Raw genomic sequence first — 16,220 nt, 5'->3', positions numbered from 1 at the left:
TTTGACAAGTGGAGCTATTCTTTCAAAATTATTCTTTTATTTTCAAAGCATTAATATGAAATAACTCAGCTGCTGTTTAACTATTACTTTGTAAGGGTTGCAGTTATCATCTAGGAGCCAAATGCATTTTAAAGATTTTTATTAAATTACTTAAATTCATCTACAGAGATAATTTGTATACTGCCTGCAGAATCTGTTATAATCTTCTCAGTTGTCATATAAATAATTCCTAACCATTAAAATAAACCCTTTTAAAAGAAAAACCTCAATCGCCACTTTTCTCTTAGCACTAACACTTTTTTTCTCTCACCACTTTAGGCTGCATGCATAAATGATGCAACTGAAATACACTCTCAGAAGTATTAAGAAAACTTTGTTGATGTTTAAACATAACAGTTCAGTTGCACAATAAAATTCATAATTTACAAACATTTTATGAACACAATTTATGTTATTGTTCATAATTTTATAAACATTTGGTTGAAATGAATTCAACATACTGAGCTCTATAAAAAAAAAAGTAAATATTAAAAAGAAGTATAAAACAGAACGATTAATCACAACGGATCATGAATGTTTTTGTCAGAACAAAATATCATCTTACTCTATTAGCAATGCCATAAGCCAGTGTAAGGAACATTGACCATCCCTGACTAATGACAGTTGAGAAGAATTTCCACTAAATATTTTTTGTATAGAATTTTTAACAATATGTAATAGATACACAGTAAAGTTAATATTTATGAAGAGCAACCACCTAGGTGGTGACTTAGAGAATAAGGAGTAACAGTTGGTCCTCTTCCCAAAACAGTTACAATCATGAAATGGAAAATTTCATGAAAAGTTTTTATACATATGTTGTTCCACCTAACACCTAATAGTTTTGATTAGTTCAAAATTTCATAAAATTAATTTGGTCATAAAAACAAAAACAGAGAAAATCTCACTACGTCAAGTTAAAATAAAACCTTACTTCACTCATTCAAAAATCAGATATCTTTAGGTCACAGTAACTATACAGAACAATAGTTTCACATTCATAATAACAGTTCATATGTGTTCATTCCTACCACACTTTACAGAAATATCCTGAAATATCCAAAATAATGGGAGGTGCATCAACTAAAAAATTATATCTATCACATCACATTTTTAATATCAATTAATCAATTGTAAAAGAACCGATTCCAACAGATCTGTATTACAGTACCAGTAAGTACAGATTTCTGAAAACCGATCGTATCAGAATCTAAGCTGATAATTTGTTACAACCCAATTTGAAAACAACAGAATGAAAATGCTTAGTTCCCAGTTATTTTCATTTAGCTATAAAAATTAATTAAGAACGAAATTATTAACTATCATTACATAAATTTGTTAATCCTAATAAAATTATAAAAAAAAAAGGGTGAAAACATACAGCAAACAAGACTATGATGACAATGTAAAAAATAATGGAATAGTGAGTCTTAAATTGCCCTATATAATACTGAGATGAACCTAAGGTTGTCATAGTTTAGAACAACATATCAGCAGATAGACAGCTTTTCTGATCAGCGTTGTCTGGAATCTGTAACAAATTAAAAAATTTAAATGGATTAAATCAAAAACTAACAAAGCCAGGTTTTATTTGAACATAAGAATATATGTGATATTCTGCACTGCCTAATAATCACTGATGAAGCTTGGTAGCATAAATTAAAAAAAATTAATTGTACCTATAACAATTATTAAATAATTATTATTAATTATTAAGCATTATTTATAAATCAACTATGAAGTATAATAATGATTAATTTATTATTCAAGTAATTATACAATATTGTAAGCAGTAATTGTATGATATCAATGAATAAGCATACAAAATATGTTAAAGAATGAAAGATTTGGAAAAAAGATCAAACAAAAAGCAAACCAGTAAAAAAAGTCCAAAACTATCATGATAAAGATTTCAGTAGTAAGTACAATATACATATCTACATACATACATAATAAACATGTAAAACATTTAATAATGATTATTTTTACATCACTTTACATAAAAAATTATAAGAACCTAAGAAAAATCATCAAAAAAAATTCTGTAACGGAATAACAATAATATTCAATAAACTATTTCATCGTTATATCAAACCAGGATTGATAATAAATGTTTTTTTTTTGTCTTCAGTCATTTGACTAGTTTGATGCAGCTCTCCAAGATTCCCTTTCTAGTGCTAGTCGTTTCATTTCAGTATATCCTCTACATCCTACATCCCTAACAATTTGTTTTACATATTCCAAACGTGGCCTGCCTACACAATTTTTTCCTTCTACCTGTCCTTCCAATATTAAAGCGACTATTCCAGGATGCCTTAGTATGTGGCCCATAAGTCTGTCTCTTCTTTTAACTATATTTTTCCAAATGCTTCTTTCTTCATCTATTTGCCGCAATACCTCTTCATTTGTCACTTTATCCACCCATCTGATTTTTAACATTCTCCTATAGCACCACATTTCAAAAGCTTCTAATCTTTTCTTCTCAGATACCCTGATTGTCCAAGTTTCACTACCATATAAAGCGACATATACTTTCAAAAATCTTTTCCTGACATTTAAATTAATTTTTGATGTAAACAAATTATATTTTTTACTGAAGGCTCGTTTAGCTTGTGCTATTCAGCATTTTATATCGCTCCTGCTTCGTCCATCTTTAGTAATTCTACTTCCCAAATAACAAAATTCTTCTACCTCCATAATCTTTTCTCCTGCTATTTTCACATTCAGTGGTCCATCTTTGTTATTTCTACTACATTTCATTACTTTTGTTTTGTTCTTGTTTATTTTCATGCGATAGTTCTTGCGTAGGACTTCATCTATGCCGTTCATTGTTTCTTCTAAATCCTTTTTACTCTCACCTAGAATTACTATATCTCAGCAAATCATAGCATCTTTATCTTTTCACCTTGTACTGTTACTCCGAATCTAAATTGTTCTTTAACATCATTAACTGCTAGTTCCATGTAAAGATTAAAAAGTAACGGAGATAGGGAACATCCTTGTCAGACTCCCTTTCTTATTACGGCTTCTTTCTTATGTTCTTCAATTGTTACTGTTGCTGTTTGGTTCCTGTACATGTTAGCAATTGTTCTGCTATCTCTGTATTTGAACCCTAATTTTTTTAAAATGTTGAACATTTTATTCCAGTCTACGTTATCGAATGCCTTTAAAATAAATGTTTAAAATCTTAGAAATAATTTTAGCAAGTTTAGCAATAATTTGCATAACTTGCAAATTATTGCAAGTTATGCAAATTATTTCATATATATGATAATTTATATTGATAATATCAATATATCTATCAATATATTGATAGAAACTATATATATATATATATATATATATAGATAGATAGATAGATAGTTTCATTTCACAGATTTTCTTTGTCATACTGTGTTTTACATTTGGTAAAGGTATGACCTAATTTAAGTTTTATTAAATTATTGCATTCTGCATACATTATACCTTCTAGAATTAAACTGGCTGGGTCAATAAGATTGTATTTAATAACAATATCTTAAATTTATTCTGAAGAATTCTTCCTTCAAATCAAATACTATTGAGATATTATAAAGAAACAAAAATTTAATATAAATTATATAATTCCAGTTTTATAACTCTTTTTAAAAGATGTAGCACAGAGGAGAGGTTTTTAATAATACTGTATGACTCAATGGTCTTTCCAGCTGAGATACTTATAAGAGAAATATCATCCCATCTACTATTCTCTATTCAGAGAATTAGAATAGTATTCAGAGATACTAATAAATGGAAATTAAAATAATGTCAATATTATATCACTGAAAACATTTAATGTCAAGATGGAAATTAATGTAATTAGATCTCGATATTTATCCCTTAAATAAGACATAAAACAGCCATTTTTATGAAAATAATAGATTAATTTACATTAAAAAGAAAGGTTTACTTTAAAAAAAATGTGTATAGGGTACAAGTTTATCTAAAGATTCATTAAATCTGCATTGCTTGAGAACTGTAGTACCATTCTCATTCAAAAATAGGTGTTGCTCATCAATTACTTGATCATCATTATTATACAGTAAAAATAACATATAATTTTTTCTTATAATTTCCTCTAACTGCATTCATTGTTATAGAAACAATTCATTGAGAAAAGGATGAATAAAAAAAAAACAAAGTTTGAAAACAAGTGGCACCATATAGTATAATAAAAAATGTGTAAAAATTAAACAATAGTCAAATATGAAACATTTCACAAATTAAAAGTAAATAATAAAAGAAACTAGTTGTGTATAAGTACAACATAAGTAATAATAGCAAAACTTAAACATTTCTTAATAAAAAATAAAAATACAGAAAAAAAATAAGTGCCTCAATAACAGATAAAAGAAAAAAATATTGACCTTACTAAACTTATATAACAATCTGTAATGACTGAGGATTTGATTAAGGATTTTATTGATGACATAAGTTAAATTAAAATAAGCACTTATAAATATTTTTGTGCGTTTTTTCTATGTGCATAGTACACATTTATGTAGAGATACATGTATTCTTGGTGATCCAATAAGTATTACTTCGTAAGCACTCTGTGTTTAGCAAGAGACCTTTCACCTCTTGTTTTAAGAGAAAACATTTAACAGAACATATTAAAAAAATTACATTAATAATTTAAAAATTAAGTATAGAAGTGTAAAAATATGTAAATAAATTTCTTGACATACGCACAATGTCATATCTATTGTATGGTATAAGATATATTACTACAAAGCAACTTCCATTAATTTAACCAACTGCCTGCTTTTATATTTTATGGCGGTTTTATTAAAAAAAAAAAAAAAAAAAAATTATAACACATCTAAAACTTCATTCAAAATATCTAATACATATTTTAGTTGCCAGGTAACTTATTAAAAGCTTATAATAATCTATGAACATACGATAACTCTACTTTACTCATAAAAATATTTTTAAATAATTAATTCTTCTAATGCAAACATACTGCAAGACAAATTAAAATACACGACAAAACAATGTAATAATATATAAAAAACTAAACAAGAAACATTGTTAATGTTTTTTTAATAATTTTAAGATGTGAATCAGTGAGTTTTATAAACAAGTTTATATAGAAAATAGTGGGCATAATTGTGGATGCAATTCAACTCACACATTTATGAACTTATAAAGCCATATATGTGTACAATGCCTCTTGGTATTGTTGGCCTCTTGTATGAATGCGTGCATTTTGGCGTAGACTGAATTTAATGGTTCTCTTAGTAATCAATGTTAATTTATGTGTAGTATAATTACTTTATTATGAAAATTATTGATTTTAAAATATATTGTTGAAAAATTAGGTGAATTAGATGAATGGTTTCATGGCATCCATGCCATGAAACCATTCATCTGGACATAATTACCTGCTGCTGATTCATTATTAAAAAAATGAAGAGCTCTCATAATTACTGTAAAACTATTCCGGTCCATATAATTATGGAAAGCAGATATATTAAATGATGGGTACACCAGTAATCTTTTGTTCTATTATAAACAAAATTTAGGGTGATTAAAAGTTTGTTCTAAGACTTCTGTGTTAATTATTCGTTTCAGTCAATCGTTAAAAAACTTATTGGCTTACTATCAATTGGAATGGGAATACGAAGACCAGGAATTTTCAACAAAATCAATTTTTTTTTAATTCTGGTGGACTGGTAACCTACACGACATTACTTGCTACTTTTATCTTTATTGTATGATGAGTGGTTTTTGGTACAGGTATATTTATATAAAGTCATTTTCAGTTAGCTAAATATCATTGTCATTGGTTTCAGATTCACTCTGGATAATTTGCACAGTTGAATGTCAGTAAGGTTTCATCTTCATGCAAATCACTTTCACTACCCAACTCGATATCACAATCATCTAAATATTCATATTCACTTTCAGCACTAAATTCACTGTTCCTAATCTAATTTTCCAAAATGTTTTAATTCTTCCATGGATAATTTCTTTTTAACATTAAATTGTTCTCTTTCACTGAGACGAACCTGGGATTTCACTATCAGCCATTATGAGAATAAGGGCTTTTGACCACAAACAATTTTATAACATTGATTTAACTAACATGCCACATAAAGGTTAACGCTGAAATGAAAGGCCAGCATAAGTAAAGTGCATTCCATACGACTTATGCATAAGCTGCCAAATGGCGCCAATGGGCCCTGATGTAACTGCCTAGTGGTGCTCAACATGTTAAAAAGGACAGACATATGGTTCCCACAAGTACTGGCGCTATAACAGACCACTCCAGCTTAGTGCACATGTACTGAAGCTACAACTAAATACAACTGGGTTCATCCAGGTGCCCAGAGGACATCGTTTGAGATTACTACATAGAGCTATCCACTCATCGGCATGATAGTTTCCACATTGGATTTTTCGTAAGATGCGATGACACCAAGTGAAATTGTAAGAAGAAATGGTGCAGGATTTGTTGTGTAAGAATATATGTTGTAATTTGTGTAGTTTTCTTGGTGTAGTGCATGTGTAAAGTGTTCTTTACAGCTCTTTGTTATGGAAAGAAATGCTGCAGAGGCTAGGGCCATGGGGATGCCAACCCCCAAAATCTGAGAGAGTGACATTAGAACAAGTGTATTTCAGACTGGTTTGGATTGGAACTACAAATCACTCAGTTTCTTCCATACTGTACAACTGGATACAATATAATCATACTTACATATCTACTCCATTATGTTTATGAAAACTCAACTGTATGCAGCTTCTGCCACACAATACTTGATTATGCATTCAATTGATGGCTGGCGATTAAATTACTGAAGTGCTTGATGATTATTTCTAAGCACTTTCACGCATTCCTCATTCCACAGTGAGACAAGGTTTCACTTAGGATTCCTGAAACCCCATAATTTCCCCCCAGTTTAGTTCATCGACCTGTTCTGTCTCTCCAGCTTTTCCTCAGACTTCCTTTTGAACTTCTTCCAACCAATGTGTAGTTTAAGGCTTGTTTGGGTATTCTATCGTCCTGCATTCTTAACAAATGTTCTGCCCATTTCTATCATCCTGCTTTCTTAACAAATAATGTGGTTTGAAAAACCACATTATTTGTTGAACGTAAAAGCAACACATGCTGCACTAATATTTTACGATTCCATTTCAATGTTTCCAATATGTGTGTTCACTATAAACTAAAAAACTACTGGACCGATTTATGCACAGGTAAAAAGGGAGAAAGGGAAGGGGGAAGGAGAAAAGAAAAGGAGAGAGGGGAAAGGGAAATAAGTGAGAGAAATGGGGGAGGGAAAGGGAGAGGAAAAGGGAAAATGGCGGAAGGGAAAGAGAATTCGGTAAAGATGAAGATGGGGAAAAGGAAAAGGAGGAAGAGTAAAGGGAGAAAGGGAAAGGTTAAATTTTGTGAAGTTCTGTAATGTTCATTTTGTTAACGATTTATCAAACTTTCAATTGGGTTTATTTACTCTATATATATATACTCAAATCTAGCAATAGAAAAACATTGCCAGGTCTGTTAGTACTAAAATAAAATTATAAATTTACAAAATATTCAGTTCACTTGTAGACAATACGATTTTTCTTCTTTTTAGTATTATTTATAAAAACTCTATTGCCTTAGGATCAGATGCATACTCCACAATGTCATAAAAAACATTAGGGAATATTGGAAGATATTATTTTATTGGAAGTCGCAGAAGACTTAATTTTAGTTCCCTTTAAAGGGAGCTTAATGGAGCCGACTGGCTAACAGCTTTAATAGGTGAGACCTTAACTGAAGGTAATTGTAGCAATGTTTTCTTGGTCATCACCACAGAAGGATATTTATTTTTTGGCTGACAAGATTGCAAGTGAAATCAAAAGTGCAGCTACTCAGATCTTAACCACAGACTTCAGTTTTTTACATTTCTGATTGATCGTCTTTACTTCTTTCTGTCATATCTGTTGCAATGACTGGGTGAAGTTGACATCTGGCTTTATTACATTTTTCTTATTACATGATCTTGTATTTCCTATGCCCCCAGAGAAAATAAATTTTTAATTAGGTTTTTAAAACTGCCTGTTCTTCCTTGTAAAAAGGGCAGTTATGGAATTGGGAAGAATACAACTGAAGCACTTCCAACATATGCCACATTGTTGTATCTTGGCTGACATATCAGGTAAAACTTGGTCCTTAGTGAAGCCCCTAATTTTCTAAGTTTGAAAACAGTTTGTTTACATAGACTGTATACAATGCATCTGGGATTTGGCACTTACGGCCATACAGTAATTTCTTGGATGCCACTAATTATTATGAGTCGATAAAGTTTTCAAGCAGTTGTCTTAATGGGCTTGTGGACTGAGTATTATTGTGGTAGCTTTTTTCCATGTTTTCAAGGAAGTTTTGTGACTTTATGATGGCTGATAATGAAGAACAAAATGAGTTTGAATATCAACAGATATGTTGATTAAATTATTTGTGGTAATATGTTCACGCGCAATGAATTTGTGCTTTTTAAATTAACTGAATCAATAAGTATATGCGAATTATTGAAAGGAATATACAGAGTGTCCCATATAAAACGCAACCCATCAATAACTCATCCATGAAATTTAAAAAGTCAAGCTTACTCCCCTACTCGTTACTGAAATGGACTCGTCCAACACCTGAACATCGCGGCGACGCAGTAGAACATTACCGATAGTAACGTTCAGTGTATTGCTAGAGACAAGATGGTGTTTTCGCTAGATGAACGTGTTTTCATTGTTGAGTCGTACTTCTGTACGAAATCAGTGGTTGCAGTGCAAGATTTGTTTTGCCATAAGTACCCAGATAAACCAGCTCCTAACAAAACATCAGTATTAAGGTTAGTTGCAAATTTTAGAGAGACTGGTTCCGTTAATAGCAAGGAACACAAAAGATCTGCGTCAATGTTGAATACAGATAGTCACTGAAATCAAAGACCGATTACTCGCCACGCCAAATAAATCGATCAGACGTTTGTCTGCTGAAATTAATTTGTCTAAATCAACTGTTCATCGGGCGACCAAACAGTTAATTTGTCTAAATCAACTTTCATCGGGCGACCAAACAATTACAATTACGACCTTATCGCATTCAAACGGTTCATCAACTTCTTGAGCCCGACAAAGAAAAACGGCTACAATATTGTCAATGGTTCTGTCAATTTCTGCGTGAGGGAATTAATGAAGCACGATTTCATTTGGATGGCTACATAAACAGCCAAAACAGTAGTATTTGGAGTGCTGAAAATCCCCACGTTTATCACGAAAAACAATTACACCCGCTCAAGTTGGGCGTGTGGTGCGCGATATCGCGGAAGAAGATAATCGGTCCTATTTTTTTCGAGTACACCATTAATGCAGAACGATATCAGGATATTTTATTTCAGTTCATTGCACTCTTGGAAGAGGAAGACAGACACTGCTGGCTACAACATGACGGTGCGACATCGCACTATGCAGGTTCAACTTCTGATTTCGTTGAGGAATTCTTTGGTAATAGTGTTATCGGTCGAGGCTTGTGGCCACCAAGATCTCCAGATTTGACTGCGGCGGATTTTTTTCTATGGGGTTACCTCAAAGAAACAGCCTACAGTAACAAACCACGAACACTTGAAAGTCAATATTGAACAAGCTGTATTAAATATCCAGCCACAAACTTTGAAAAAAGTTCCAAAAAACGCTGTAAATTGAAGCTTGTATTCAAGAAGATGGCGGCCATGTCCAACATTTACTCTAAATGTAAGGTAATGGATGGTAATAATAAAAATTACATTTACACACGCCTTTTTATTATTTCAATACCTACCAATATAAGGTTGGGTTGCGTTTTATATGGGACACTCTGTGTGAGGGTACAAAGAAAACGATCAAGCATATGGAAAATATTTAATAATTCTCCATTGTCCTTCCTATTCACCTGACCTTGTACTGATATTCTGCTTATATCAATTACACGATGAAGGAAATGCTGGAAAGTTTTAGTCTGTTCAATGTTACAAACTCTTTCCATATAAGAGGATTTGATCTTGCATATACGATGTATCGTGAAGTTCTTGTTCAGAATTAAATTCTCTACAACTTTTGTTTAAAAGTGTTTATTATTATAAGATGTACTTATATAGATAAGGTTGTAACATTGAACAGACTTAAAACTCTCTAGCATTTCCTTCATCACGCTGTTGATACTAGCAAAATATCAGTACAAAGTTAAGTGAATAGGAAGGACTATCCAATGTTTATTCTGATCCATATGCTTGAAAATTTTCTTTCTACACTAACATATTCCTTTCAATAACTCCAACATAGACTTAATAACTCAAGCCAAAATTCTTTGAGCATGAACATATTAACACAAAATCTTAATAAACATATATCTGTTGACATTTAAACTCTGATGATAACTTAACCTTCACATACATTTTCTTCATTATCAGCCATCATAAAACTTCCTTAAAAACTTGGACAAAAAGCCACAACAATGACAGTCAGCCTACAGCCCATTTAGACAACTGCTTAAAAACTATTGATTCATAACAATTAGTGGATGCAAGAAATTCTAGTTCTCGCACCGCATTCAATTCTGAACACGAGTAATCTATTGTAATGATATGTTAAATATAGTTTAGCTGTGGATTTTATTTTACAACTAGCCAGGACCCCCACTGTGTTCATTATTCTCATGCTTAGAGAATAATTCTCATAAATAACAATTAAAGCATTTTTGATTATTAGTATACTGTAATTTCGTCAAAGCTTCTGTTTGGTTGTCGGCACAGTATTTGAAACTGAGTGATCTGAAGTAAGAGGGTTTCAGAATAGTCAGCCTCCTTGTTAAAAATAGTGATTTCTCATTTTTTATTTTATTTTCACTTTCTAATTTTTTTTTAGTCTAACAATGGTGGGGGGGGGGGGTCAGTCAAGTTACATACACATTAACAGTGGATGTGTTTTTTGAATTGTGAGCCTGAACATAGTCATTACCTTTAAAGCTATTTTTATCATAACTGAAATATATCAAAAAACCCGACCTTTTCTGCAAGAATTTAATTTTAAATTCTGCAAGCGGTCGGATAATTCTATTTGACCAATTATTTGTCAATAGTTAAATTGAAAGTTGGCAAGGAATATATCAGTTGGATATCAACAAAATATTCCCCTTTTATTTACTGTTTGAAATGAGAGAACAGAAAAATCATACAGTTTATGGTAACTTTTACAGGAATAACTTTCCATTGTTTTTTGGCGATCCATATGTTTGATTGTTTTCTTTGTACAGTCGCATATTCCTTTTAACAACTAATCTGGTTGTTTTCTGCAAACCATTAAAACGGCCACAATTTTGAAACAGTGAAAAACTTCATAACAGCAACAGTCCGTTGTTCTTTCCAGGTAAAAAATTAAGTTCATGCAAAATTTTAGCACAATCGGTTGAGTAGTTTTTTCGTGAAAGAGTAACAGACTCACAAACACCATTAGATTTTCATATATATATAAATTTAAATATATTTTGAAAACTCAAATAATTAACATATTGATCATTTTGTTAATAAAATTTAATGTTGTATGAAATCTAAACCACCAAAACACAGTAATTATATAATATATAAAATTAATTTCAATAATAAATTTTTGTGGGATCCCTTCAATTACTACTGAATTCCATAATTAAATTAAAACATTTATTTTATAATTTGTCAAAACTGTTTAAAAAAGAAAACAATTATTTATAATTTTTCAAAACTGTTTAAAAAGGAAACAGTTTTGACAAATTATAAAATACATGTTTTAATTTAATTTATTATGAACGTATATGCCAATTCTGCTGTCTAGTACAATTTTAATGAATTGTAAAATAAATATGTTTCAATGAAATTATATGAAGGATTATCTCTAAAGACAGTTTCATTGTAAAAAAAATTATTCTGAAGACTTCATAAATATTGTTTATTTTTCTTAAATTACATACTTTATACTACTTCTCTATATTATCTCCACATGAATTAAGAAATTTATTGTAGCTTCAATATACCCTCGCCATATTTTTCAGTCACCAGTCCATTTAGCCACAGATTAACAGGATTTTTAAGTTCACTGTCAGCCGCAAATCATTTACCGCTCAAAACTTCTTTCAATTTCCCAAACAAATAATAATCAGAAGGAGCTAAGTTCAGGATATACAGAGTGGGTGATTGTAAATTTCCCATCCAAATGTTCTCAGCAAATCACACGTCAGACCCACAACAAGTGGACGTGCATTATTACGCAGCAGGATGACACCATCAGTCAGCTGCCCATGTCACAGATTTTGAATGGCACACCGTAACTCACATAGAGTTTCACAGTAGGCTTCTGAAATTATAGTCATTCCAAATGGCATGGAATCAATCAGTAGTATGCCAAACCAATCCCAAAAGACTGTGGCCATCAGTTGCATCCAAATGCCTGCAGCTTGATTTTGTTGGCCTGGTTGGTGATTGAGGATGACACCATTCACTTGACTGCCGTTTTCTCTCTGGTGTGTAATACGAAATCCATGCTTCATCACCAGTAATGATTAAATTAAAGAACTTATCAACTTTTTCTGTGTAGTGCATCAAAAATTTCCAAAGCAGATCTCATTGGGATTTTTTTGTGATGTTCTGTTGAAATGTGCGGCACCCAACGTGCACAAACCTTTCTGAAGCCTAAATGGTCATGAACAATGCGATCGATAACAGCTCTTGAAATATCAGGAAAAAGAAGTCAGGTCGGAAATTGTTGAGTGATGATCTTTTCTGATTTCATCATCGATGCGTTTCAACAACTCTTCAGTGATTATAGAGGGCCTCCCCAAACGTTCTTCATCATGCACATTAATTATGTAATAACATAATTAATGTTATTATATAATTATTAACATAAATAATGTTATTTATGTTATAAATAACATTATTTAATGTTAAATAAACCTTTCACACCATTTTCAGACATTTCTTTTATTCATTACATATCACGGTACATTACACACCGTGCTTATGAATATCAGCTGGCTCAATGCTTTGATGGTTTAAAAAACGTATGACTATATGTATTTCACAATCAGTGGTAACATCAATTTTTCTGTTCATTTTATAATGTAATAACTCGCACATAATCAAAGATACTACAACTTGAGTTGTCAAGTTGTAGTATACAATGCAGTGTATGTACATTACTAGCGTGGCCATGAACGACACAAGTTCGCTCAAATTCAATACAAATTGAAGATGCGGGATCCTGCAAAATCCATAATTGGAATTAATATGGTAAGTTTACCTTATCTAATAACTGTGATTTATGTTTCATATAATATTTTATATATATATATATATGTATCAGATGTACATATTACATGAATTAAATGTCCAGCCCACTTGGCCGACAAAAAGACTAGAACTAGACTAGACAAAGAAGACTAGAAAGACTGATACACAGTAAATAAAGAGTATGAAAACTAGAACAAGGTTGTTATTAGTATTTTCGTGTTCAACATATTGTAGAAGACAATAAACAAATTAAGAGTTATATTTCTGATAGTTGATTTATTGAAAAAATCATACTAACATATTTTTTAATGATTTCGTTATGCAATGTAGTATGTTTCAACTGTAAACTGACAATAGTTAATACAATTTAAAAATTGATATAAAAAATAAAACTATTTTTGAAAATCATAAGACATTGAATAAACATCTTTGCAAAATATTGACTAATTTTATGCATACTGCAATTTATTTTACATAAATAACATTAAAAAGTATAATCAAAGTACTGTACTAATTAAATCTAATTAGGTATAGTTATTACACTGTTTTTATGGTACTGGAAATTGTAATGTTGGTAAAATCATTCAAGAAACTTCTTCAGGGTGTACCTAAATTTATACACTCCTTAAAAGTTGTATATTTTACACTAAAAATAAGTGAAATTTTTCAGATTTATTACTTATAAACCACAATGATGTTATTAAAATAAACATTTATTCATTTTAAATGCTACTATAATATTATAAGTAAATCATGATTCTTAATTTAAATCAATAAAAAAATTTTCTATCAAAAAATGTACAAAATAAAATAAGTGAAAAACAATAATACACAATGATTATATAAAACAATAACAGTATTAAAAATACAAGTAATTTATAATTAATAAATTTTAAAATTATGTAGAATTTGCACGAATATTTAAAATAAAAACTAAAGAAGCGTAATAAACAACAGATAACTACTAAAAAAAAATTTGTATTAATATATTTTGAAGCATTAATATAAATTCTAAAGTACAATGAGCAAAATCCAGTTGTTTTCTAGTTCCAGGATGTACTGAATCAGATAATCACATAGTATACATAAAATTATGTAATTCTAATGTTATTTTTCAAAATTTAGTTATTTTGATATAGTTGTATAGTTCTTTTCATTTAGTTTTGTTCTAAGTTTACTCTTTCTTTTCAGTGCTTTTAAAATTTGATAGTGTCTACAGTTAGATTTTTTTTTTTAAATTGCAATATAATGGACTCTCATGAACAAATTGATCTGGGTCAGACAACAAACTATGCCACACAGTCTACCTTATTGTCAGAGAAACATAAAAAGCATTTTACTTCCATTTACGAAGAAAAATATGACAAGTCAAAGCAATTTGCACTTTTCAGATGTTGATTAACCAGCATCAAAACAACAGATGCTGTTTTGTAGCACAATCTGATCTTCTTTCCTTGAAAAAGATGATGCCAGAACTTTCATTTATCTTGAAGAATAACTGATTTCAAGTTAACCATTCTAATATTGACACCAAAAAGCATCTGAGTTAACAGTCTTAACTGCTTTGAAACAAAGAGCAAATTCAATGCAACAAGACTGTTCAACTCAGCTGTTCCTGGATGCAGCCACACTAGTGTTTCCTCATTAATGGTTAAATTCAAGCAAAAGCCAGTACTTGTTCATCATTCAAACAAAAAATGTAATGAAATGAATCTAAAAATCAACCTATCAGCAATTTAAGAGTCAGTTAGCATTATTTCTTATTGATAATGTTCCTGGAACTAATAAATAAATAACATGAGAACAATTCAAAACATTCATACGGAGATTGATTTTTCTTCTGCCAAATACCACTTCATCAACTAATTGATTAGAAAGAAAGAAAAATCCAAAACTTATTAAAATTAATATTCACCCCAACAGATAATTTAAGAAAACAAAGTAAAAATGATGAAATAAAATAAAATGTCAAATGCGTTCTTTGTTGTCAAAATTTATAAATAGAAAAACCAATATAAAAAAATCCATGCTGATTAAAAAAACCATGAATTAAGATTCGGTCAAAGATAAACACATCAAAAGAGGTCAGTTTTAACAAAATAAGTACTGTTTCAAGCAGCAGTTATCTCATGAGTCTGAAAATTAGCAAACATGAAAAGGAAAAGCGTTTTATATTTTTCTGACAATACAGCAGGCAGACTGTTTGGCATCCTTTGTTGTGTAAGATCATTAATCCAGATCAATGTTGTTCATGAGATTCCTTCATGAACAAACAGTAAGGATATAAGAGTAAGAGTATATCTCTTTAGGTTTAGTCCATACTGATAGGAAAATCCTGAAGTACTGCCCAAACGAAATACAGATATTTTTGTAAACTAATTCAGACTGAAGGGATTTAGTTAACTGCTGCTGGTAGATTAAGAATTTTTCATAAGTAAAACATGTTTTCATCTTAGTGGATAGATCAATAGCTGAAATAATTCGAGCCAGATATTCAAAAAACACCTCAATTTGATGAATGATCTCTAACCCACAAAAAGCCTATCTACTTTTTCACTGTACTCCTACTGTAAGCAAATAATCAAAATGATCTAATCAGGTACCCAATTTTTTTTAAACCACTGTTTACTTCAGAAATCAGTTTGAATGCTGAACTCAAGAAATAATCCAACAGATAGTTGGCTTGCTGAGAAAGATGAAGAAAACTACTGGTTCAATCAGAACAGTGCAAATTTACTAGCTTAAATACAGCTTGAACTGGCTCAACCACAAGGATGATGAATGAAATTTCTAAAAATCATTTATATAAGGCTATAACCATCATGGACTACTTGGAACTACTTAAAAGACACTGTCTAAAATAGCAATGCACACATTCAT

At 30.5% G+C, this 16,220-nt stretch overlaps 1 protein-coding gene across 1 annotated transcript in view; it reads right to left on the bottom strand.

The window, feature by feature from the left end:
• LOC142319155 (23 kDa integral membrane protein-like) overlaps positions 1-16,220 on the bottom strand; it is a 31,663-nt gene that overhangs the window by 10,070 nt on the left and 5,373 nt on the right. The window contains exon 2 of the mRNA XM_075356125.1: positions 1,421-1,570. Coding sequence (XP_075212240.1) covers positions 1,421-1,513 — 93 coding nt within the window. The 5' untranslated portion in view covers positions 1,514-1,570. The remainder of the gene's footprint in view (positions 1-1,420; positions 1,571-16,220) is intronic.

This window comes from Lycorma delicatula, chromosome 2 (assembly GCF_047948215.1).
Source record: "Lycorma delicatula isolate Av1 chromosome 2, ASM4794821v1, whole genome shotgun sequence".
NCBI classification, from domain to species: Eukaryota; Metazoa; Arthropoda; class Insecta; order Hemiptera; family Fulgoridae; genus Lycorma; species Lycorma delicatula.
Note: the sequence above shows the minus strand (reverse complement) of the source record. Positions and strands in the feature narration are given on the sequence as shown.